General features: G+C 41.2%; 1 protein-coding gene across 1 annotated transcript; it reads right to left on the bottom strand.

Annotated features, from left to right (window-relative positions):
- Positions 1-740: 740 nt before the first annotated feature.
- On the bottom strand, positions 741-9387 carry LOC134082724 (NACHT, LRR and PYD domains-containing protein 3-like). Its single transcript, XM_062538653.1, has 10 exons — positions 8907-9387; positions 8295-8472; positions 8043-8156; positions 7102-7391; positions 4722-6468; positions 4250-4420; positions 3427-3597; positions 3118-3291; positions 2234-2280; positions 741-1752 (listed from the first exon to the last, which is right to left on the bottom strand). The coding sequence occupies exons 2-10, from the start codon at positions 8432-8434 to the stop codon at positions 1226-1228; spliced, it is 3381 nt and encodes a 1126-aa protein (XP_062394637.1). The 5' UTR covers positions 8435-8472; positions 8907-9387; the 3' UTR covers positions 741-1225.
- Between the last annotated feature and the right edge of the window lie 18076 nt (positions 9388-27463).

The raw sequence follows: 27463 nt of genomic DNA, 5'->3' as shown, positions 1-27463 counted from the left end.
GCCTGGGACCGACAACATAGACTATACTGAAGTGCCTGATATCCAGTTTCCCTTCACTACACTCAATGAAGTTGCAAATTTTGAAGAGTGGCCGAGGGATCCTATCAATTCCTCAAAGAAAGAAAAATCTCGTATTTGTTGTAAATTTTGTGTTTTCCTGCAAGAGCTAGAATTCTCATGATGCGTCAGTAATTGATGATAACTCACAACTAATTTATAAACCACAAGCAAACATGTAGCCTGATATCCATAGTCTCTCATTATTGCTTTCTAAAACTAAAACACATTTAACAGTGCTTCCATATTCTATTTTTTTGCAATGATTTTATCTGTCTAATGTTTTGTCAACTTGTGATGCACTTTGTAGCTATGTTTAAAGACGTTTAAATATTTTTTTTTTTCTGTATTCTGTATTTCTGCTTACGGAGGGCTATGCCAGGCTAGTACAGAGGCATTTCCCCCTCTGTATCGGTAGAAACATGCCCCATGTCCCAATGCTTTGGTTCCAGAGTCAGATGCTGAATAGAAGTTTGAGTATTCTACCTCAGGCTAGTTATTATTGTGAAGGCAGATTACTCCAATCAGAGCTCCAATGTGTTCCTTATTTTGAACTGTGCTTACTATATAGTGTGTACAGATTCCCACCATGCAATACAGTCACTCACTACAGGTTTCAGTAAGGAACATAAAACCATAATACATTACTATAACATGGCAGGAGAATAAACACTGTTCATGCACACACAATCATAGGCTACATTAAATAACTGAAGGGTGCACAATATTTTATAAAATGTATATTATACAGAATCTCATAACACACATGTTTTAATTGCATACAGGTATCCATGTTCTTTGATTGAGCAGTTGTACTGTATATCAAGCACACACATTCTGAGCTAGGCCTACTTCGCATAGCGGAGGAACTGGGCTAAACAAAACCATGGCAAATAATAAATTATCCTTCCTAAAAAAAAATTTGTTGGCAACAGAACTGATGTATAAAGCGTTATCACACTTGTGGTCGTGGTGTTGTTGGCCCATATCGCCACAGCTGTGGTTACCTACGGCACTCAGCCTTCTGCTTCGTGCCTACGGCGAACCACAGCCGTGACGATATTGGCCAACAACACCACTCCCACTCGTGTGATAATGCTTAATACAAGTCATCCCATCAGAGCAGCATACTTTTGAATAGGAGTGATGTTTCTGAAGCATGAGGAGGTCATGTGATCTGGCACAGGGACACTGAAGTATTTGGCCACACCGCAAACCCTGGATAGAGGGGCTCAGTGAATGTGGAATGGAACGTGTGCAGGTGGGTGAGTGAGTCAGAGACGCTGTAGAATGACAGAGTGCCAGCCAACCAGTCCAGGTAGACTCCTATTCTGTTGGAGTGGGAGGAGGAGACATTTACAGGTTGACCACTATGCCTAACAACATGCTTGTCAGCAGAGCAGTTCAGAGCCCAGGACTTGGCATTTGCTCCCAGGTTACATTCATCTGTCAACCCTTTCCTCTTGATGCTTTTATAGGCCACAGCTATTTCACACTTATCCCCACTCCACTCAGCCTCCCAGTAGCAGCGTCCAGACAGACCCTCTCTACACAACACCTGAAGCCACCAGTCAAATCTCTCTGGGTGGTCAGGATATGGCTGTGACTCTGACATACGGGTCACCTTTCTATTCTGCTCAGAGAGAAGGACTCCTCTGCCTGCTGTGTTTGGGTCCATTGTGAGCTCACAGGCATCTGCAGACAAGAAAAGAGGAGAGAAAATTATCAGATTATGGAATAAGAATAATATATCCACAAATACACTATTTTTCTGTTCAACTGTTTCCTCTCCCTTCTCTGGTTAGATATGTTCCAACATCTACAGGTGAAACAAAAAAGAATTCAACTTAAAAGGTGAAACTAATATTTTATATAGACTCATTACAAAGTGAGATATTTCCAGCTTTTATGTGTTATAATTTTGATGATTATGGCTTACAGCTTATGAAAACCCCAAATTCGAAATCTCAGAAAAATAGAATAGCTCACAGTGTCACACTCTAATCAGCTAATTACTGTATGGACACTGGACTGTATGGAAATAGCACTGACTGATCCACTAACTTTACTGTGCTCTACCTCAATTGTTTACCACATTGAGTGTCACTTTGGTTAAAATGTATCAGCCAAATGTAATGTAATGTAATGTTGAATCTACATTTGGAGAAATACTTACATTTTTGCACACCAGGTCTAAATCTGCTTTCAGCACAGTGGTCCATACTATATAAAAGAGACAGTGAGTGAGAGCAATAGTAACACTGCAGGACTGAGTCTCACAATTCTATCTGAGATAACCACAAGAGAGAAATGCAAACAAACATCTACCCAGCCTGTTTGATGCTCATTGAGCTCAATGCAAATCAAACCAGCTAATAGGCTAACTGAAAAAAACATGCCAATTTCGAGGTGTGGTGAAGGGTATGTGATGATGTGGGGCTATTTTAATGCCAAAGGCCGAGGGTATGTTATCAGTATGCATAGTTTCCTGGTTCCATGAAATAGCTGGCCTTTAAAAATGAAAATCTGCCTGCTGTAGGAATTTTACATAGGAGGCAAATACTCATTCCCCCTGTATTCTTTATTTTTTTTTAATATATTAATTTATTTACGATACATTCTTCATTCACAAAGTAAATTGGTGTTCTGAAGTGAGCGGCAGAATTCGTGCAGAGTGAAATATGCGTAGTTACGCTCTTTTTAACGTACACACCCTTACGCGCCCTTACATACATGGGAGAATTCCCCCTATGTGTTTTGCAGTAGGGCACTTTACAACTCAAGTACAGTATGTTGTTTAGGTATTCATCATCATAAACTGCTCAAAAATTATTTAAGGGAACACTAACAGTTCTTCACAATTGCTAAAACACATTTTTGAAGCCTTCCACCCTTTCTTCCTTTCTCAAACTACATTCACAGAATGTCTGACAGATAATTTTTGCAAAATCAAACTATTCTATTTGAGCAATATATACATCCCTATGTTGGTCACTGGCCTCCCTAATTATGGGCACTGGCCATTGGTAACTGCAGGGATTGTGTGTTGATTCTATGTACTTAAGTGTCTCCAGTTTGCAGTGGGAATCCTCCAGTCTAGCAGATAAAAGCTTCAGTCCTGATTCTCCAGGATGATTGTAGTTCAGGTCCAGCTCTTTGAGACTGGATTGGTTTGAAATCAGAGCTGAACCCAGAAATCCACAGCCTTTCTCTGAGATGAGACAACCAGACAGCCTGGGGGCGATAGAGAGAGTGAGTTGACAGTGGCAGCGCTACCTGGAAAACGACATTGGGAGCTTAAAACACCATCAAGCCAAATAATTGCTTTGATCTATGGAGATTTTAAAGCAGGAATGATGAAAAACCAACCTTAATATTTGCAGTTTACAGCAAGTACTGGCTAGTCCCTCACAGAGATGCTGGATTCCAGAATCTCCCAGGTCATTGTGACTCAGGTCTAGCTCCATCAGGGGGTTTGCTGACTGTAGAACACAGGCTAATGTATTGCAGGATTCACCACTGAGTTTACAGTCACCAAGTCTGTAACATAATTTATAAGAAGTTAGACAAATAGTTTTGAGAGGAATACAATAACCTTGCTAAATGCCTCCTGCCTCCGTCCCTACAGTCCTGTACTTCAATACACATCCTGGTCTTAAGCAGTGTTCTGGCGGACACTCTAGATTGAGCATGGTGAAAAATACTACGAATCAGACAATCCTTACAACTTACCTCACCTACAGCTATCAAAGTAGCGCCGCGTGTCAGAGCCATTGAACGGACACATTGAGACGCGAGAGGTATAGTATGGTATCAAGAGGTACCATAATGAGAGAGAGTGGTTCTCAGTCTCTGCTCTAAATCTTCTCTACTTCACTTAATGCTATCGGTTATCTATACTGTATGTATCAAATTGTCTTAGTTAAGGGAATAACATCGTTCAACAATATGAACGATCATAATGTTCCTTTAAAGGTGTTCCTTTAAAGTCTCACCTTTCAAACGAGCCATAGTATGTGTTCATAGCTATAACATAGAATACGCTGTGGCTCTACAAAAATTGTCAATAATGATTTAGATTGCTGGCAATCTGGGACAAAGGTTCTGAAAACAGCGCAGCATTCAAAGTGTTAACTTCACACACAATGATCAAGGTCCAGACAATGCTGTAAATGTAATGAAATCTACGAGCCTCAATGTTTTCAATGTACAGTGGGGACTAGTTAGTCCTGCAGAAATAATCTGAAGTCCAGAATCTCCCAGGGCATTGCAACTCAGATCCAGCTGTATGAGGGAGTTGGCAGACTGCAGATATCGCCTCACTGTTTCACAGGACATCTGGTTGAGTTTACACCTATCAAGCCTGCAGATCAGCAAAATAGCATGGTCAACACACACATACTTCATGAATACAAAATAGATACATTAAGTTAGCAAAGGTACATGCCATTTGCCATTGTATAATTATATTTACACACACACACACACACACACACACACACACACACACACACACATGATGTGAATACAATTAGTAAGGTGTATAATTTGCAATGCCAATCAAACTCAGGCATAGTACTGCGGTTTTTAGCAAACACAGATGATCCTTGACATCAAAAAGCTAGAGCCAGAAAACCTAGCATGAAATTAATTATGTATCTCACATTGCTGTTCTGAAGCAAATCAGGGCTGGGATCAGTCGCCTGCGTCCCTCATCTGACGTGTTGTATCTCTTCAGGTCAAAGACGTCCAGCTCCTCCTCAGACATCAGAAGCATGTGGGCCAGTGCTGAACAGTGGGCAGGAGACAGTTTCTGTTTGAAACTATTGGGTGTTTTAAGGAATCTCTGAATTTCTTTATGAAGGCTATGATCATTCATTTCCAATAAACAATGGAAAAGATTTATGCATCTTTCAGGAGAAAGGTCTTGTGAGTTGAGATCCTTGATGTACTTGCACATTTCTCTGATGGTCTCTGAACTGTTGAGTGTGTGGCTCAGTATATCTTTCAAAAGTATCTGATTGCTCTCCACAGATATACCCATAAGGAAGCGAAGGAAAAGATCCAAGTGCCCATTCCTGCTTTCCAGAACTTTGGTAACTACAAACTTCAGTGAGTCCTCCAAGCAGAAAAACATCCCCATAGTCTCCATCTGGTACTTGTAGGAAACAAAGATATGAAGTGCTGCCAGAAACTCCTGGATGCTTAGATGCACAAAGCAGTAGACCTTCTTCTGATGAATCACAGATTCTTCTTTAACGATCTCAGTGCACATGCCAGAGTACACTGAGGCTTCACTGACATCAATGCCACACTCTATCAGATCTTTTCCGTAAAACATCACATTGCCATTCTCTAGATTCTTGAAAGCCAATTTTGCCAGGTTCAGTATTACTTCTTTCTGTGATTCCAGAAGGTCTTTATATGTCTGTCTTTCACTTTGACACTTTGGATCCTTCTTGGTTGTCTGAATGAGTAGGAAGTGTATGAACATCTCAGTCAGTGTTTTGGGGATTTCCTGGGTTTTATCCTTTTCTAGCATCTGCTGAAGTACAGTGGCTGCAATCCAACAGAAGACTGGAATGTGGCACATGATGTGGAGACTCTTGGATGTCTTTATGTGTGAGATTATGCAGTTGGCCTGACTCTCATCACTGATTCTCTTCCTGAAGTACTCTTCCTTCTGTGGGTCATTGAATCCTCGTACTTCTGTCACCTGATCGATATACTTAGCAGGAATCTGACTGGCTGCTGCTGGTCGTGAGGTTATCCAGATGAGTGAAGAGGGAAGCAGAGATCCCTGAATGAGACTCGTAATCAGAACATCCACTGATGATGCTTGTTTAATATCAGATACAAACATCTTTGGCTGAAAATTGAGAGAAAGTCGACTCTCATCCAGACCATCAAAGATGAACACAATCGGACAGTCTTTGTATCCTTCATAATCATTTAGCCTGTTCAGCTGAGGGTAGAAGTCAAGCAGGAGACTGTGAAGACTATATTTATCACCCCTTATCAAATTCAGCTCACGGAAAGAAAACGAAAATATAAAATCTATATCCTGATTGGCACCATCTGTCCAGTCAAGAATGAACTTTTGCACTGAGACAGTTTTTCCAATGCCAGCAACACCTTTGGTCATCACAGTTCTGATGTGCTTCTCCTGTCCAGGTAAAGGTTTGAAGATATCATTGCAGTTGATTGGTGTATCTTCAGTGGTTTGTGCTCTGGATGCAAATTCTACTTGCCAAATCTCGTGTTCATTATTCACCCCTTCACTCTCTCCCTCTGTGATGTAAACCTCTGTGTAGATCTTTTTGAGGGTTACTTGAGTCCTTGGATTGTTAACACCTTCAGATATGTTCTCAAATCTCCTCCTCAGACTGGCTTTATGTTTCTCTATGACTCCTATCAGGACATCATATGGTTAATATTAGAAAAAGAAAGAAGAGGTAAGCCATTATGTGTACAATAAATCACAATTTTGATTAATTCAACTGTGTGAATTGTGAGATCTGCTGTAGAGTTATCCTCTTAAACACTTTATGAGACTAGAGTAGGGGTGGGAGAATCATCTGAGTTTTTACACTGTAGCCCTAGTACACTTTTAAATCATTAATGCATTAAGTATAGTGATACACAAACATAAAAATGAAAGTGCAGACATCCAAGATGGTCAAATTGTGTATGTTGCTGCATTAGCGAAAATAAAGCTTTGTGAATCTGTATTTAAGGAAGATTCTTTTTTTTTTTTTAATTTACTATGCATACTACAATCACAAAGAAAATTGGTGTCCTTAGCGGTTGGATTTTTACAATTGTTTTTAATTAAGGCATTAAGATCAATTGTCAAAGATGATTTTATACTCCTCTTTTTAGTCAACTAGCATGGGGTCAAATACTTATTCTCCCCACTGTATGCGTGTATGATTAATTATATCCATACCAGCTAGCAAATGTTTCCCTGTCTTCTTGTCTTATAAGCTAGTCCTTCACAAGAGCTCATAGAAGTATAAGGTATAAAGATCAGAAGACCATTACCTTGATGTCTCTTTCTGCCTAGTGTGTGTCCAGTGTGCAGGTGTGTGCTGCTTTCGATCAAGCCTGCATCCTGTGTGCTCATATCTGTGTGTTCATCCAGAGTAGGCTGTAGAGGAGGTTGAGTTCTGCATGTCTCTCCACACTGGGGACAGGCTTGGTCTCCTGGTAGCCCAGGCTGCTCCCAGTAGCTGCTGATGCACTGCCTGCAGAAACTGTGTCCACAGGTGGTGATGACTGGGTCCCTCAGTACCTGCTCACACACTCCACACCTGGCAGCAACCCTCGGTTCACTTCAGAGATAAGAATCAGGAAAATGGTGGGAACACAAAGAGGGATTGTTAACAGATTGATAGTTGATTTTTTAGAAATTCTATTTTTTCAGCCTTGTTAAAGGTGCTCTAATATAAGCAATGTTAAAATCCATCCGTTAGCTGGCTGTCCCCTGAATACACTGCAAAACAAAATGCAGTCTGTGGACAGTCCAGGCTCCAATAGTGGCAACAATGACATTTTACACATCTAACATGGCGTAGGCCTACATCAAATCAAACCTTGCGTATACAAGGTATTTGATCTCTGCATTTATCCCATCTGTGAATCTGTGAATTAGTGAACACACAGTGAGGTGAGCACACACTAACCCAGAGCAGTGAGCTGCCTTCATACAGCAGCACTCGGGGAGCAGTGAGGGGTTAGGTGCCTTGCTCAAGGGCACTTCAGCCGTGGACTGGTTGAGGATCGAACCGGCGACCCTCCAGTCATACGCTCTAAGCCCTAACCAGAGCCAATAGGGAGTGAAAATGGTATTTATGCGTCGCAAACGGAACCATTTAGTTGGGCCCCCGGTGTGTCCTCCCTGTCAGTCATTACAGTGTCTCTGTGTGTGTGTGTGTGTGTGTGTGTGTGTGTGTGAACAGAATAAACTATGTCTCAAATCTCACCTCCGGTCATGATCTGGTGGTTCATGACTGAAGTTCTGGGGCACAGGCATGGACTCTTCACTCTTCAGAGACACACAGCTGGGCACTGGAGATGGAGGTCTGTGTGTGTTTGGCCTGTGGAGATTCAGGGGCCATGACATTGTTCTTGTTCTTAAAATCATTCTTCAATATTACACTGCCATAGTGCATAACCTCTGGTCTCATATTTGTGTGAACTTGAGACACTGAGTCAGGAGATTATTTTAAACCTACCCTCCATTAAAGTGTATTGGTTGTCCATGATCATCCATGTCTTTGGCATTCTTCATGGTCCCACAGCTGTGTGCTGCAGACTCTGGTCTGAGTGTATCAACGTCATCTGCAGCCTCCTCTCTCTCTTGAGAGACACTCATCCTAGCAGCAGAGCATATACTGTAGGTTCTTTACAGACCTGCACATTAAAAGTATCCATGACAGGAAGACATCAGAAATATTCAGCATGACAGGACTACTTCAGAAGTATTCAAAATGACTGCATGACCTTTAGATATCTCTATGTATGTTTTGGATTTTGACTTTTTAAGTAATGGGTCGGTCAGTTCTATCTAGCATACATTTATCCACTTCTTTCTGTCAACTTATACAACACATTGTTACACATTGTTAAAGTGTTACCGATACTTGATGGTTATGGTTATGGTTATGGTTATTTAGCAGACGCCTTTGTCCAAAGCGACATACAAATAAATAACAATACATATTAAATAACAGTGAACAATTACAAAAAGGGAGAATAGCAATATTATCAATAAACAATCAATTAAGCACTAACCTAATGATAAATAAAACAATGAAATTGTTATTGATAGGCTACTCAGTATTTACATAATTTGGATTTCCTTCTCATTGCAATGCGTACGACAATGGTCCTTTGTACCTAGCATACGATTATCCACATTTTCTCTCATGACAGACAGACACACAAGAGCACTGGGCTATGACATATCACATGTCTGTCAGTGTTTTCTGTGACCTAGAATAACCTGAAATGACAAAACTTTTTCAAGCAGTTGAGTGAAGGGGCACCCAACATTATAGAAGATGAAACCTGGCATAAACAATTGGAAAGTTATTTGTGTTGATTTGGCATCTACAGGCATGTCTCTAACCTTTTCCCCCAAGAAAGGACCGGTGAGATCATGCTGAATAAACTGTGATATTTTACTGCCTTCATACTTCTCCTCTTGTTTTTGTCCCTCTTTTACAAGAATTTCCATTCAACAAATGAAAACAAGTATCAACATGCAGAAACTACACATCGAGTGCCTACATGTGTATTGTATATAACAAACATCACTGTACTATACTCTCATGCTAAGTATTTACTCTCCTCTTAACTTATTTGTCTACGTACAATCAAGTAGATTAAACATACTACTTGTAATTAAATGTATACAAGCATATACTCATTATATTTAGTGATAAAACTTACGCTGTATTTTGAGTCTGGAATTTTTGAATCTCAGACACTCCCTGTAGAGAACTGGATGGACTTGTTCTGTCTCAGGAGTTTAAGGTGTGTTGATAATATCAATCCTTGTTATGAATGTTAACTCTTTCTTCCCCTCTCATCTCTTTTAATACCATCAATGGCCGCGTTTCCCAAACACGTTAAGAAGCTCTTGACGCCAATATCTTCTTTGGAGCGCTCTTAAGAACGCTGTGAAAGAAAAACGTGTTTCCCAGAGTCGCTCTTAGCTTAAGAAGATCTTTCACTTAGAAGGAAACGTAAGATCGAGCTGACCCACTCTTAACTGCCTTCTTAGCGATCAAATGCTCAGTGATCATAGCCTGCCGCTAGGGGCACCTAGATTTCTAGGCTTTAGTGATCAAGCTGCGTCAGGGAAATGTATCCTCCACTTTTTTAAACAATAAAACAATTTTCAATGTTGCAATGCACTCGTGGCTGTGGACCACTGGTGCAAGAAACATAGACTTAAAAAAATTAATATTGAATTACACGTTTAAGTTTTCAACACATCTGCATATGAGTTTATAATACTTCACATACAAAAAACATCCACAATCCTGTGGCATTCCACGGATATCAAGGAAACAGATGTAATTGAACTAAGAACCTAATCCAATGAGGCTTCACCTGCTACAGTAGCCTACTCTAGGCGTTGCCAAAGTCCGAGATGTAAAAGTCCGGTTTACATTAATGCATATGTGCACCCCACTCGCAGGCCACATGGGCTGGAGGGTTACATCTTCTCGGATATTAATATAAAGTAGACTAGCCTACATCATATGCCTACTACCACACTATCTATAAGAGAGATGGGATGGGTCTTGCATGAGTTAATATATGAATGGCCTGAGCTAATAAAAAAATAGGCCTAGGCTATATTGATAATCACCCTGTTTTATCAGTTAGTTTGAGTTTTTGGCAGACCTAAGGAGCCGCGAGCCGCAGAAGTGCCGCAAGGACACAGCAAATTATCTTCAGAAACATATTTAAACTCACGATATTCACACTGGCCCAAAACGTTGGCCCACCGGTAATCCTCCCGAATCTCCAGATTAGCCACACACACACACACACACACACACACACAAACACAAACACGCACGCACACACGATACATGCGTAGCCTAATTGCACCTGTAGGGGGAACACGGGGCGCTGTGTGTGACTTGTGCGCTTAAAAAGGGGTGGGTGATCGATTTGCCTGGCATCGATTGATTCCGTTTCAGCACCACCGTGGTGAACAGCTCTCGTTAAGAGCTTCTTCAGAAGCTTTTTTGGCTTGATCTTAAGATTCTCCTAAGAAGGCAGTTAAGAACGCGTTTGGGAAACACCCGTATCTTAGCGCTCCTTCTTAGCGATTTCTTCTTTGGAGCCTTCTTAAGTCCTTAAGAAAGATCGCGTTTGGGAAACGCGGCCAATAACAGTAACAGTAGTTAGATACAACAGACACCAGTTGCACAGAAAGCTGGCTTCCTTCCTACAGTATAATAGCACCTGCACATATTGTATGTGGAGTTTTCAGTGAAGAAAACATACAGCAGGTGTATGCTAGCCTTTCATAGCATATTTACACCTGAAACCACATCCCACTGAATTAAATGACTTTAGGGCAGTCGCTCGAACATGCAGACCATGGAGCAACTGCTACTTCACAATCCCAGACTCCAGGTCCGCCACTCAGTCGTCCAACTCCAGTTTGCATACCAGGAGAAGGTGGGAGTGGAGGATGCCATCATATACCTACTGCACCGAGCAATATTTCATCTGGACAAGGGAAAAGGTGCTCTGAGGTGCTTCAGCCCGTCATATTGTGCAGATGTGGGTTGATGCTCATCTGGTATCCTGGAACACAGACTATCTACCTGATGGAGAGACCACAGTTGAATTATTTGTTTCTCACAAATCACCCAAAGAAATGTCTACCACCCACCTTAATGTGTGTAAGTCCAGCTGCAAGGAGTTTGGTGACTGTAGAACGTTGGACAGTTCCACATATTATGCAAGGTTAAGGTTAACTGTGTAAAAATCAAATACAGTAGTTGTAAGCCAGCATGTTTTTTACAGGTAATGAATGAGAGGTGATATGAATCATTAACGTTTCAGCACATCTACATATGCAGTATCTAGCGAAATCCAACAGATCGTGAGGGAATAATGTTTTACACATATCATTCTCAGTGCATTGTACTACATTAGTCAATTTGATTTATACATTCATTTATTCATTCATTCATTCAAGCTAATTGGCAGAAACTGTGTTGAAACAGCTCTAAATGGGAATTTAGAAAATCCATGAAGAGGGAGAAGAGGGGAAAGCCAGGAGTAAATTTGTCTAGTTTGTTTAACAAGTATGTGTTACTGATACTGTAGACGTCACTGGAAACTGCAGATACAAATACTCCCTTTAGACTTCATATTTCACACTACATTATTATAAAGTAACTGTTTTGTCATTTTTCCATTTACCCTATAAGGCAGGTCATATTTGTCATGCATTTTTGTAACATTAAAGCACAGTAATTAATGAAAACTTGTACTATTTACAACTTCATGTATCCTCAATTGGATAAATGCAGCTAAAATGAATAAATGAATGAATAAATAAGAATCCAGACTGCAATTTGTGGTTTCTTTTTCATTAGAGTACATACTGAAGTGCTTCAACTTTGCTCCTCATACTCACTTACTGAAGTTACTGTGTGCTTACAAATCCTCACAAAATGCTCGCTAATTTTCACTAATAATCACTAATGCGCACTAATATGTATTAATACTAATAGATAAACAACTGAACTGATAAATGTACATATTATTTTGTTTTGACTTGGAAGAAACAATGTAAATGAATTCAGGAAATGATGACATTGATGTTTATGAAATCTGAAATATTTATTTTGTTTATATCAAATTTTGTTTAAATCAGATCAATTTACAGTGTATAATCCACATATTCCATGTAGATAGTGTAAACAAATAAGACAAAAAAAAAATCAATCACATTTCAACATATCAGCATCACACATGTGTATGAACAGGAACTTGTGACTCTGGTGTTCCTGCGGCATGAGGAGGTCATGTGATCTGGTACAGGGACACTGAAAAGTGAAGCCGACCTGAAACCCTGGACAGAGGTGCTCAGTGAACTGGGATGGAATGTGTGCAGGTGGGTGAGTGTCAGAGGAGACGCTGTAGAAGGACATAATGACGGCCAGCCATCTCAGTTCTTCTGCTAGGAGGAGGAAAGACTCTCTTGTGTCTCTATTACCGTACTGTGGGGAGAATCAAAGTAATGGCCAGGAGAGCAGTCCTGGCGGCAGGACTTGTCATCACACCTATCAATGCTTTATGAGCCACTCCACTCCACTCAGCCTCAGGAGGGCTGGGGTGAGAGAAGGAGATGTGAGGTGGGGTAAAGAGAGAAGAGAAGGGGCAGAGAGAATAATAGGGAGAGAGATCAGAGAAACAGATAGGAAGATGAGAGAGATGATGGGAAGGACAGAGGGAGGATTCAAAGAGAAGAAGGGGAGAGAGGGCAGAGAAAAAGAGCAGAAGAGGAGAGAGGGAAGATGAAAAGAGTAGAGAGTAGAGAGAAGAGCTTTTACGCAGTTTAGCTTTTAAGCTTTTATGCATTTTAGCTTTTAACTAATGCATTGGACTGTATATCATTGCTGTGTTGATTGTTGGTGTTTAATGTTCTGTATTCTCTACGTCCTCAATGTTAGATGTTTGTTGTGTTTAGTATTTATTTATTGATATTTATTGTTGTCTGTGCTTAAATGTTCAATGTGGCTCAATTGAGTGCACAACAAATTCCCCTCAGGGCAATAAAGGTTTCATTCATTCAAGAAGAAGATAGAGAGGATGGGAGGATTCAGAGATCTGACAAACAAATGCTATCAGTTCACTCTGCAAACCAACCCCCTCAGTCACAAGGCTCACATCCTCCAACCATCTAGTAGAGAACAACTTAGAGGAACGTTACTGATACTGATGAGGAAGAGAGAGAGATGAAGATGGTCATGATGAGGAGAATGGGGTGGAGGGGAAGAGAGGAGGAATGACAGCACAGATGGAAGGAGGAGAAAGAGGGAGGGAGAGAGTGAATAACTGTTTAGCGTGAAGTTAGTGATAAGGATCAGAGAGAGAAAAAGAAAGGTGGATGGAGAAAGGGAGAGGTAAAGAGAGAGAGAAAGAGAGAAAAAAGAGGGGACAGAGGATCTATAGTCGTTTGGGTCCTCAAAATCCACGTCATTGCAGCACTGCCTGGGTTAGTTAGGCCAGGGCTCGTAAAGGTTAGAAAACAGAAAACCAATGGACTGGGTTGGAGCATGTGCAGAAACACACACAAACACACACACACACACACACACACACACACACACACACACACACACACACACACACACACACACACACACACACACACACAGAGAGAGAGAGAGAGAGAGGTATGGATACACATACATACAACACTCAGCTGTATACTGGGATACAGAGACAGAGAGATAAGAGAGAGTAAGAGATAAACTCAGAAGAGATAGAGAGACAGAGAGAGAGAGAGAGAGAGAGAGAGAGAGAGAGAGAGAGAGAGAGAGAGAGAGGGAGAGAGAGAGAGCAAGGAAGTCCTGGAGGATATATCTAGAACAACGACCTCCTAACCACAGAACAACACAGAGATGACCCCAGTCTCCTGATCTGTGTGATGAGTCCACCTGCTCACCTATCAATCGGAGGGTCATCCAGGTCATTGTTATTCTTGCCCAGTGGTCCCACTGCTGCCTGGTGCAGCCTCTGCATCTCTGAAAATACAGGTTCAGTCTGTCCAGAAATGCGCACATATTTCTTGTTGGTTGACAAAGAAATTTATATATTTATCATTATGAACTTCATTTGTGTGCGTCAAAGTTATAATCCACACTTTCATATGTGTGTTCAAAGTTGCTATTCACAGTTTCACATGGGAACCTCACAGGAACGCTATGCACCTGCAGATAAGAAACTGGGCATGAGCGAGAGGAGGATTTTAGGGAGGTTTCGACCAAGGTCATGCTGACTTGTTTTGCTCTCTGCTTTTCTTTAATAAAAGAGCCTCTTTGCGTCCAAGAGCTCAGAGACTGTTTCGGAGAGGTAAAGCACCTCCTCTCTATGTCTCTCCTCTTGGCGCCAGAGTATACTGAAAATTATACTACTTGTCTGTGGTTCTTGTGTCATAATATTGGGAAGATTTTCCTGACATTCTTTGGTCCTTCGAGCCGGATGTCAATATATCCTTTCTGGAACTGATCGTCGGAAGTTGAAGACTGCAGCAGCCCGCGGACTACCGTGGAAAAGCCCCGCACGGTGAATTCCGTGCTGGCCAGCCGACGGCGACCAGCTCCTAGACTGGATTGACGACTGAACAACAGAGCAGAACCATAACAGTGTGAGTATAATTTCATAGGCCTAATAGTCTTGGACTATTTTCTAGAAAAGGGAAAAGTCGCATTAAGTTGCCGTTCCCAAGGGAAAAGTCGCATTAAGTTGCCGTTCTCTTAATACAGCTGTAAAAAAAAAGATAAACTTTCCAGGGGGGTTCCAGTCCCGCCTGATGTAAAGTGGCTATGGATGCCGCTTAGTTTATCAGATGTAAAGGGGCTATGGATGCCGCTTAGTTTATCTTTAAAACAGGGGGCCTGAAGTCCCACCTGAGACAGGGGGCCTGAAGTCCCACCTGAGCTGGGGGGCCTGAAGTCCCACCTAAGCTATCAAATAGGGAGTTATAGAATTCGCTTATGTTGATAAAATTGTGAAAATCAAGCCCGCTTAAGTCGACATGAGAGGGAAAGAAGGAGTGTGACTGAGAAGTGTGTGTGAAGGGATTGTCTGTGAGTTAAAACGAACAACAGAGCCTGTGAGAGATAAAACACCCAGGGGAAGCCGGACTAAGGTCTAGAAGCTCGCTTCCCAGGCTTGTTGTTTGCCCTAAGAGGACGACACAGAACAAACTCTTATTTGTGCAAAATGGAGAATACTCAAGATAAAGGACAACTTTTGAAAGGCGATGCCAAATTCATAGCTAGAGTCCATCGAGGAACTGAAAATTGGCTATTACGATGGAAAAATAAATTCGAATTTGCAAACTAAAACCAAAATTATCATCATGCCATGCAGAAGTGCACCTGTATGACGATGATGATGATTACGGTAAAACTCCAAATTGGCCCTCACCGCCGCCTCCGGTGGAGGCATTTCCAATGGTAGAACTGCCCAATCCAACATTTAAGCCAGACGTGGCTGAGGGTCAAAATAATCCACGGTTAATGTATGTCTATAGGACATGGACACAGGACGACGTAAAAAAAAGCAGTGGAGGGAATTCCATCTCATAAAGCCCAAATTGAAGAATTTTGCGACGAAATGAAAAACATAATAGCGGTGTACCACCTGAATGGTTTCGAGGTCGAAAGGATGTTCCGCTTTAAAATGGGCTCTGATTGGAGCCGTGTTAAAGATAGCTTTGTAGCCCATCAGGCTGGTACAGCGTATGCGCCTGGTTCTCTGGATTTAAATCAACAAGTCCAAAGCCTAGAGAATAAATGTAAAGACGTGTTTAAAAAACATTGCAATTACACCAAAATACACGCCACCACACAGAAAGATGATGAAGATGTCTGGAAGTTTAGAGACAGATTTGAAAAAGTTTTTAAAGCCTATAACGGCCTAAAGTCAGGGAGTGCAGAAGATAAGATAATTTATGGACAGCAATTAAAACAAGCATTACTCCAAAGTTTTAGACCAGAGATAAAAGGCTGGATAGAGAAATATTTTGTTTCTTTCAAAACAGCAGAACTGCCAGATTTTATGGAACATGCTAAACATGCAGAGAAAACAGTGAAAAATAAAGAAAGTAAGACAAAAGAAAGACTCAGAGAAAGTAGGGGAAGCATTTGTGATGGCATTACAAGGCAGAAATGGGTCAGAACAGAGAGATTATGAAAATGAAGGTGATGATAGCAACAACTGTTTCAGGTGTGGGGGTCGCGGGCATTGGTCTCGTGACTGCGCCACCGAGGATGAGAAAGAACAAAGATACGATAGTGACCAGTATGTAAGTGGAGAAGGAGAAGAGCTAGAAATGTGTAAGGAATGTTTAGACTAGAGCTGATGTGTGTTTAAATGACTAAGAAAGTGGTAGCCTACATATTTAAACTGAACATTTAAATTAGATATTTAAATTCTGCTGAAGTTGTGTTTTTTCACCCATTCACTGTGAAAATCCCACATGCCGTCTCCCAACTGCTGTTACAAACTAACATGACATTCTTATCTCGTATGACAGTATTGTTATCACAACCGCACATTAAATATGGTGTAAACAAAGCAGCTTATGCAGTGACTAACTGCTAAATTAGAAGTTAAACTTTTGTCTGCCACATGCTCTGCACAGGTAGCCGAATTGACTGGGCTGACCAGAGCATGTGAGCTTTTTGCCAAAAAGAAAGTGACAATATACACAGACAGCCAATATGCCTTTGCTGTGTCTTACATTGCTGAAATCAATGTACAAATGGGTAGCAATTTTGAGTCATGAGCAGAGCCATGTCTCAACAGGAGGGATGTGTGAACTAGTAGACAAACAGTATAACGTATAGATTTACAAACTACTCACAAAATGTTTGTTATGCATCATATGTACTGTATTGATGTAGGAGTAGTGGAACAACTAATTAAAACACTGTGTTCAAAGGAATATGTGGACACGGATACTGCTCCCTCTCTCTCTGTTTTTCCACAGGATCCCAGAGTGAAACCAGAAGATTGGGTGTTCATCAAAGTCATAAAGAAAAAGTGCTGGTCTGACTCGCGTTGGGAAGGACCCCACCAAATCATCCTATCTACACCCACTGCAGTGAAGGTGGAGGGCCGGACCGCTGGACGCATCTCTCTCACTGTAAGGTTCCAGTCAACCGCTGAGGAGGGGAAGCCCGACTGCAAAGGGGATTAGAGGTTTAGAATCTAGTCGTCTCAACGTCGGTGAAGATTTTGGATCCTCCTAAGCTTAGTGACGATGCCTTGAGATAACAGACTTTTAGTGTGGAGGATGGTCCTTGGAGCGGCTATCACTCTCACCTTGCTGACAATTTTGTTAAGGACTGAACAAAGACTTTTTTCTTGAAAGACAAAGGAAGCCGAAAAAAAAAAAAAAAAGACATTGATTTTGTCAGAGGATGTGCATACCTACATCACACATGTGTATCACTTAAATTCATGGTATCGTTATGCTCAAATGCTGGCTGATTTGAATAATGTGTCTGATTGCTATGTGTGTTCTCTGATGCCAATATCTGTTTATCATTCCCGTTTAACAGCCGTAAAAATTCCTCATGGACAGAGCTTGTGTATAGGTGAAGGGAAGTCTGGCAAAGATGACTTATAATTCATCCCACATGACAATACATAAAAATGGTATTAACATGATCTGTGAACCTTGTGCAGGGACACACCCTTTGAAGTACATAAAGTGTAGTGTAACATTGACCCCTTACTGTATGCCACTGTTAAACCTAGAACAAGATTCCCACTGTTTTTTTTTCAGAGATGGTTCTGTGCCGGTGGGGAGTTTGCCTCTCTACAGGTGTTATCAGTGAAGTTTAGAATGTAGCCCTACATTTTGTAGAATTAAGCTTTGATTATTTGAGGACTAGCCCTCATTGCATATAGCCCATCAAAATGTTGATGTGAATTTGCTTGCTTGATTGTTGTGATAATATGGGTCTGGGAAAAACATATGTGTAGTAGAAGGTGAGTTTTTCTCCTTTTGCTTGTGTACACAAGTGCTGCTGCTATAGCAGGGTAATGGAAGAATTTTTCCTTCAACGGTTTTCTCCTCAAAATTAAGATCAATCATGACTGAGGTTTTCCGGTAAGGTTTTCGCTTCCATCAAAAGGTTTGAAACTTGCTATTCGAGTTGGTAATAATTACTACACGCTTTGATTTGATTTATGGTTGAATCTACAGTATGTAGCAATGGAACAAATGATTGTGAAGTCTACTAATGATAAACAGGAGGGAAATGACAAAGAAATTTATATATTTATCATTATGAACTTCATTTGTGTGCGTCAAAGTTATAATCCACACTTTCATATGTGTGTTCAAAGTTGCTATTCACAGTTTCACATGGGAACCTCACAGGAACGCTATGCACCTGCAGATAAGAAACTGGGCATGAGCGAGAGGAGGATTTTAGGGAGGTTTCGACCAAGGTCATGCTGACTTGTTTTGCTCTCTGCTTTTCTTTAATAAAAGAGCCTCTTTGCGTCCAAGAGCTCAGAGACTGTTTCGGAGAGGTAAAGCACCTCCTCTCTATGTCTCTCCTCTTGGCGCCAGAGTATACTGAAAATTATACTACTTGTCTGTGGTTCTTGTGTCATAATATTGGGAAGATTTTCCTGACATTGGTCATTCTACTAAGAACTCATAACTTTGTTCTGAAAGTCCCACAAGGAACACCTACGTTTTTCACATTGTTGGAATGCAGTTGTGACTCCATTATCAGCTGACTGAAATAGGATCTGTTTTCCACCTTCCTCACCAAACCTGCATATCGTCTAATGCAACACATACTGTACATCAGGAGACTTTAAAGACTTCTGACTTTGCAACCTGGACCAAGCTGTTATGGTTGCCATTTTTGGAGTCTGGTCTAAAGAGACCACATTTTTCTACAGTGAATTCAGGGGATAGGCAGCTAGTGGATCATCAGGAGACGTTTGCTGTAAGTGATAAAAAAAATGTTTTAGCTTAGAAACCGTGTAACATTGCTGAGAGCACCTTTAACTGCACAGACTATCAGTAGCCTACTTGTGTAGTACAGAAACACTCTCATAAACATACATTACTGTATATTGAATAGTCTGTTTACCTTTGAGTCCTTTAGGAAAATCTCTCCCCAAAATAATAGAATGCCAATGTTTCATTCACTGATGTCAAGTTCTAAAATATTTTTGCTAACTGTGCAACGCCACGGTAACACTATGGTACACTACTCTCATACACTACTACACATGCCTTTTACATTACATGCCATCATCAGAGCAAAATAGACTTCCTCATATCAAGTAGTTCCAACCTCTTGGGATTATTAGAGTAACATTTTCATTATATCCTTAATTAGAAGCACAACTTGATCAAATAAACGTACAGGACATTCTGAGAGTTTTACCATTTTGAATCCATTTCCCTGAAGCTCAGACACTCCCTGCAGAACAGAACTGGCTGGACTACTTCAGTCACAGGACTAAAACAATGTGATACTATCTGCAGAAATGTTATGAACATTTAACTCTTTCTTTCACCTTGAATGTGCATAACTGTGTGCGTGTGTGTGTGTCTTGCACATCTTCACAGTTTCTGTCAATCAAATGTACTGTTCTATGTGGAGAATACAGTAGGAGCTAGGCATATTAATACAGCTTCATGTATCCTCACTCACATGAGTGCAACCATGAATGATTGCAATGTACAGTATGTATACATAAATAACAACACAGACTGCAATTTGTTTTTTTTGTTTTTTTCAGTACACACTGAAGTGCTTCAACTTCGCTCCTCATTCTCACTTATGCTTGCAAATTCTCACCAAATGCTTGCTAATTTTCACTAATAATCACTATATTTATTTTAATACTCTTAATAAATAAATAATTTAATATAAAAGTAAATGTGTATAAATGTACACAATACAAGGCAAGGGAATGGGGCAGAGGAGATGAAGAGTTAGAGAGGGGGCAGAAAGAAAGAAGGAGAGAGGAGGTAGAGAGAGGGAGGGTGGTGAGGTGAAAGACAAAAGAGGGGTGGGCAGTAGGAGAGGAAGAGAAGGGTCAGACAGAAAGAGAGAGAGAGAGAGAGAGATAGTGTGGAAAAGGGCAGGATGAAGGCAGGCACAAAAACACACACACACCCCAGCCGTAAACCAGACCAGATACTGAGAAGACGCTGTAGAAGGACAGAGTGCCGGCTTCCCAATCGAGGTACACTATACTCTATACTCCCAGGGCAGGTACTCCGTTCAGCCCTGCAAAAGTTCCCGGAACGTCGCATTACAGGGCAGTTCCTGTAATGGCAACGCGAACAAAAGTTCAGAATGTCCCGAAAATCAAGTTCCAGTTCCGGTAATGGAAACATGCCTATTGTTATGTTTCTGAGATGTCTGACTTAGTATTGTAACAAAGAGACTCTTGTGTGGGGGCGGGATCTGTTCTGTGGGGGAAATCAGTGATTTGGAATTATACCTGAAATTGATAACACCTGTGTGCTAGTCGTGACTGGGGAGAAGGAGGTTGTGAAAAGAGGAGCGAACGAGGCATGGTGAGTAGTTCTGGGGAGCGGTATCATTTGGAGCCTATTGTCCGAGCTAAGCACTCAGTTTTGGGGGGTGGGTGCCGCTCGCATGCTATTTAGGGCTGCCGGCGGTGAAGCTAGCTAGCGGGACTAGGGAAAGGTTCCAACGCTAGGTAGGGCGACGTGATAGCTAAGGCTGGGGGTAGGAGTGCGGACTGTTTGTCGCTTCCCATTTAGGGTTTTTTTCCACGCGCTGGATCGGCGTTTACTTCCTCCACTACTTTTCAGTGCCGGCCAGCGCCAAGCCTCAGACCCTGGGGGAGGGTCTCAAAGCCGTGGGGAAAGCTACGTTTTAATCTTTACATTGTGTTTGTGTGTGTGTGTGTGTTTGTATTTGTGTGTTTGTGTGTGTGTGTGTGTGTGTGTGTGTGTGTGTGTGTGTGTGAGTGTTTTAAGCAGTGTAGCCAACAAGGTTTTGGGTGGGAGGATGTAAAGGGCCTGTGCTTCTCATATGTCGCCTGTACGCGCTTCGGTAGTGTTTGAATTGTTGCAGTGCATAGCCTATGTGTGCAGTGCCCTAAGGGGGTGTGTGTGTTATGGCGTCCTGTGATTTGTAGTGTGATCTATTTAAAGAGTGTGATGCCCTTGTCTATTTATTTCATCGTAGTTAATTCGCTGCAAGGAGTAATTTGCGAAGTTGAATAGTGCTCTGGATTTTACCCATTCTGGCCAAGTTTGGCAGCTGCATGAATTTGTATTTAATAAAAGTGTATTTCTTGTAATTCTGTTGTGAAGCCTGTGTGTGGGGGTAACTGGGTAGCCTACAATCCTCTAGTTCTGTATTCTAGGTTTATTACTGTATCAACAAGGCATGGAAATCTGTTCAATTTCATACAGCTTGTTTAGAATCTCATCCCCGAGCTACACCAGGCCAACTCGTGAAGCACTCTGTTAGTGAAGGGGTGGGCAATTAATTTTCCCAAGGGGCCACATGAGAAACTGGGACTGTTGAGGAGGGCCGGACCCAAAACACCGAACTCAAGTCTGAACTCAATTCGGTTAAATTCTATTCTGCTCTTGTATAACATTAAGTAAATCGTATGGTTTTGGTTACAACCAGTAAGAGAAGATGAAAATGTAAGGAAGACAAAGTAAAAATGGCAATATTTCATATATGTCCAGTAACCTACTTAAACCTCATTCTCAAATAAAATTGTTTTGAAATAGTTTTTTTTTTTCGGAGTGATTATTTGCACCCGGGTGTAAATAGTGGAATGGAGGCATTTTCTTATTTGCACCCAAACCTGAAATCCAACATAGCGGGACCATCTTGGCAGGAGATTGCCAACCTAAATCCTAAATCTAACAAGTTAGGATTATTAAAACAATATTTTAGATGGTAAAGTGGTGCTAAATTTCCATAAACCTTGTTCAGTGAACGGGTAAAGCCGTCCGTTTGTAAGCAAAATCAAGAAATACGATCTTCTAGTTTGTTTACCGTTACCTAGCAACCATAAAACGTCATTCAAATATTAGTAGTATCGCAAAATGATTCAATAGGGAATAGTACAGTGGATAGGTGAACGGGTTACAACTCTGGAGACCCAGGTTCAATTCCCAGCTAAAGTAATGTTTTTTTTTTTGCATGCCAAAGTACGAACGACTTGTTTTTTCTTAGATGACGTTACCTCGCGGCAAATAAGAGTTTGTGCTTTTTGAACCTGTCAAAGATTGACTAGTTTTATTTCAGTTATGAGTACAGTAAGTAGAAGTAGGCTTCAGTAGTTGTGAGTAGAAGGGTTTCTTGGTGTTTTGAGCCCCCAACGTTGTCTTCAAGGCAGCGCTGCCTGGAAGGCGCTGGGGTTAGGCATGGGTTAAGGTTAGGGTTAGGGTTAGGAGTAGGAGTAGGCAGCGCTGCCTGGAAGACAACTCAGAAAACAACTCTTTGAACTATAGCTTGCCTTTGATCAAACTACCACATGACCACTCATTAGCCTAATATTTGTAAAATCACTTCAAAGTAGGCTAACGCAGACATGGAACAGCTAAAAACTGTTAAAAACTAAATTAGGCCTAGCCTACTGTAGAGCTGGTAAATACACAGGCCTATTGACAGGGTAGGCTACATGGATGTTAGATATTGGGTGAAAATAGTATTGTTGATTATTACACTATTTACACCCGGGTGTAAATAGTAATGTTGATTATTTGCACCCGGGTGTAAATAGTAATGTTGACTATTTTCACCCGGGTGTAAATAGTAATGTTAATTATTTCCACCCGGGTGCAAATAGTCTCTGCCTTTTTTTTTTTAGTTTACAAAGACTGGTAAAAAAAGCCACCAATATTTCAAAGACCGACATTAAATTAACTCTATACAAAATACAGACAATAGTAGGCTATGTGAGTAGTTAATCAACATTCACAAAAAGAAAAACTATTTTGAGAATTAAGGCTATTTCTTTGCTTTAACTTTACACACAAGACTGTGATTGGTCATCTCGCCCTGTGTTGAGCCTGCTGCTTCAAGCAACCTGTGGGTAGTAACATCATACTAGTTCGCAAGCATAAGCTTTGCAAACAAACTCAGGCATATTTTGGTTACAATGACGGGGTTATCCGATTGTAAACTGTCTATCTGTCAGTAACGTTTTGAAATTAACACTTCGTATAGCCACCAAGCAGCAGTAGGACTCCGTTGCGGTGGTGAGTGACGCAGAAACAGGAGACATAAAACTTTGAAAGGTTTACGCCTATGTAAAGGCAACTGCATTTAGATGCAAAACTCTATTCACCAACACATCAGTGAGGGTGTTTACATCGTATGCATAAACGCACAAACATATGCGATTAAAAATAGCAGTCACTTTCAAAATAAAAGCAACAATGTTTATTTGCGTGCATTATCTCTAGGCGCTTGACTGCCTATACTGTTTTTTTTACGGACCTTGAGCGGGCCGGTCAGGGAAAGCCTGCGGGCCGTAGTTTGCCCAGGTCTGTGTTAGTGGAACGTAAAAATAGTTCAAGACTGGTCTATATGTTCCTCTTTCACGCCTGGTATATCCAGTTCCATTGACCTTGTGATAGTTTTTGTTGCAGCAGATGCTCCGCAAACGGAACGCTGCAGTTAGGTCCGTTGTAGCCTCTCTGATCGGAACACGTTCCAGTACAGGGTCACATGGGGACATTGAATAGGCAAGAAGTCAACACAAGGACAACATTCAGTTGAAGCAAAGTCTTTTTAAAGCATGTCACGTCACTCGGCAGCCATATTGCCTATGGGGTCGGGCAGCGAGTTTGACCGTAACAAGACCAGGCCCCAGGCGCGTAGGAACGTACCTGTAGTTAGCATTGGGGGGGACGAGAATAAGGTCCGTTGCGCGCGCCAAATTTTTTTTATATTCATAAATAAAGGGGGGGGGGGGCGAATTATAAGTCACACAAGAAATAAAAACCCATTGTTGAAGTTTTAATGGTCCTCTGTAAGATGCCGCTTTGAAAATATGTATTTCAGTCTTTTTCTTTGATCACCTATTTTTGGAACTGCACATATTCAGATTTCTTCCCTGAAAACGCACACAGCTATGTCTGTAGGACAATCTAAACTGACTCCCCCAATGCTTCCCAGCACGTTTGTAAAGGTTGCATAAACGTTGCTTAAAATTAAAATATGTTTCTTTTTCTTGACTTTTCATATGCCATCTAAGTAAACTTTATGTCAGCTGACAGATGGACGCGCGTGTCGGGCACGAATGAATGGGTTTAAATGGAGGCGGGGGGAGCTGTGGCTATTGTTACCTGTATGCAGACAACTCAACAAAGTTACGTGGTTAGGAGATTACTGTATGCTGCATTGCCGTGACCCCTTCCTTATGGATTTTTCTCATTGGAATACAGCTAACGAACGCGAAAGCTGAGATTGCGTTGCACATCAGTGTTGGAACGACTTCTCAACAAACTGTGAGATAAACATTGTTTTTCGTGTCTAGGAGATCTCGTTGTCGTTTTGGACTGTCGGATTCTTGTGGTTATTGTTTGGATTTATGGACATGACCTTTGGTGGGGGGGCTTTACGAAGCTTTGTGTTAATTATAGCCTAAGTGTCAGGCCGTCACCTCAGCGCGTAAGTTGCGCGCTAGGTGGCCACGAACTCATTGCTTAATTTGTGACACAATACAGTGTGTATTCATAATTCATGTGTTTTTTCATTTGTTAGATTATTGTATGTTTGACGTAGTTTGTAATCATTCTGCCCATTTATCTTAAGTCAACCGAGGCCTTCAATGCGGTTGCTCATATCCGCCTGTAACCTATGTGCGTCGTGACAGTGTGTAGTAGCCTATATAATAATATAATATTATAATAAGAGGCAAATTGTTACGTATTTCATTTTAAAAGCATATAATATAGGATGAACAAAGTGTATGGACTTGCTATATTAAATCCAGGTAACCAGATAATTAGGCTGCACGTCCGATTTCGCAAGTGACTACATTCAAAAATCGACAGCCGTCTGTAAGACCAAAGGCCAACACTTATAGGCTATCGTAGACTATACTGTATTCACCCACAGTAGGCTATCCTCTTAACTTTTTCGAAAAGAATGAAAGAAGGCAGTTTATTAAAGATATGGACTGCGAGAGTAGCCTTCAGCAGCTTTAGGCACTCAAGGTGAGGAAGTGCTCCATGCTGCATTATTGAGACGGGCTTCGTTTCGGGAAACATTCTTAAAACACAATATGAAAAAGACCTCCGATGCGCACTGATAGTTATGGGGCCGTAACTCAGGAGGATATACTTGAGCCTAAGAAATCAACAACGTCTGTAATTTGCAGCGTTTTTTTTTTCGGGAGGGTGTCCAACATTGCGGGTGTCCTGACCCCCCTCGTTCCTACGCGCCTGCCAGGCCCTATCTAAATGAATGGGGAGAGAGCTGGATGTCCATGTTCAGTGTAAGGGACATAAAAATCACATGTTTGAATTCACGATGGAAATCAGACTAAAATCACTGAAAAGGTTTGGTGGTTTTGTATCAAATTAACGCTTAAAAGGCCTTTTTCTTACTGGTAATCTTGGACTGCGCATGCGTGACCACCAAGGATCGGCAAAATGAGCAACGGCACTGGAAGAGGCGGGACATGTGCTAACCGTACAAACACCCGCCATCTTTGCGTTACGTCAGCGTTTCTCAAACTAGTGGGGCGCAGAGACATGCCAGGTGGGGCGCGAGCTGAAGTGAAAAACCGGAGATTTCTTTTTAATCTGTAGCCTGTGCCTTCCTTTATTGATAATTACGAGAATGCACCTCCATCTCACAAAACAAACACAAACAAGGTAGGTAATCTAGACTCTTGTAGGCCTATCATTGACCAGATGAAAATGTTAGTCTGTCCTGGAACAATAGTCCGAAAAAAATGATTGATGTCGGAATTTTAATTGCAGCGGAAACAAAAAAAAACTGTTTATGTTCGAGACGAGCGCAGTAAAATTGAAGGATATCTTGGCTATCTGTCCGACGACACAATTGCTGTTCTGCGATCTCCAAGAACAACTGCTTGACAAACGCAAACACTCATGTTTTGCCTTGCAAGTGGACACGGCCACCGACAGTTACAAAGGTGGTTTAGTTATTGCTTATGTCCGCTTTGTTAACTTGACAGCGGGCGAAGATATTCTATTCTGCGAGTATGCCAAAAGTAGGGCCACTGCAGATGAACTATTCAACATTGATCTCAACAATTAGTCTACCTGGCAGAACAGGACATCAAATGGGAAAACTGTGAGGGACTTTGCTCGGTTGGCGCACAGACGATAGCAGGTAAAAGAAATGCTATCGTCGTGATAAAGAGGGTAGTGCCCGATGCGCAACAGACGGGACTGTTTCATTCAAAATCTTATTCAGTCAAGGCTTGACCTGAATAAGATTTTGAACGAGGTTGTGAGAGTGCCCAGCCGCTACGCGTGGGCATTTTTAGGTCCATGTTGGACATGTCAGTTTAATAAAGACATTTTAAACTATTTGGAGTGCCTTGGTCGTGGAGAAATTCTCCTTTTCTACACAAACTATTTACCTTGGACCAAAGCACCCACCAACAAGCAGCATCAAAAGAACAAAGAGGACTGAGCACGCCACTAACTCTGAACATTTGAGGTTGTGAGAGTGTTGAACTTCATTTATAACACAATGGTAGCATATAGTTGGCCCTTTTGCTGTATTATTGGAAATCAGCTTTTTTTGAAGCAAGGATTGACACCTTGTCAATGACAAAAAAACTGACGTTATTGGTCATTGATTTAGATTTTTATTTTCTCTATTTTTGAACTGATTTATCTTTAGTAGCCTAACTGTTATTTGTTAGGCCTACTGATGTATATGTAGCAAGTGACGTTATAAATATGAAATTTGCATCTTCTCTACAGTTATATGAGCTTACTTTTAGATCATTTGTTTACATGCCAAAGTAAGGTCAATTGCCTTTTTAAAAAATAAAAGTATTTCCATGTTAAAACCATGTCCAATTCCATTTCACAACAAAACTAGATGTACCGCAAAGCGATACACAATATGACCGCCGCTCAGTCCTGCAC

This window comes from Sardina pilchardus, chromosome 1 (assembly GCF_963854185.1).
Source record: "Sardina pilchardus chromosome 1, fSarPil1.1, whole genome shotgun sequence".
NCBI classification, from domain to species: Eukaryota; Metazoa; Chordata; class Actinopteri; order Clupeiformes; family Clupeidae; genus Sardina; species Sardina pilchardus.
This window is presented reverse-complemented; position numbering and strand designations above follow the sequence as displayed.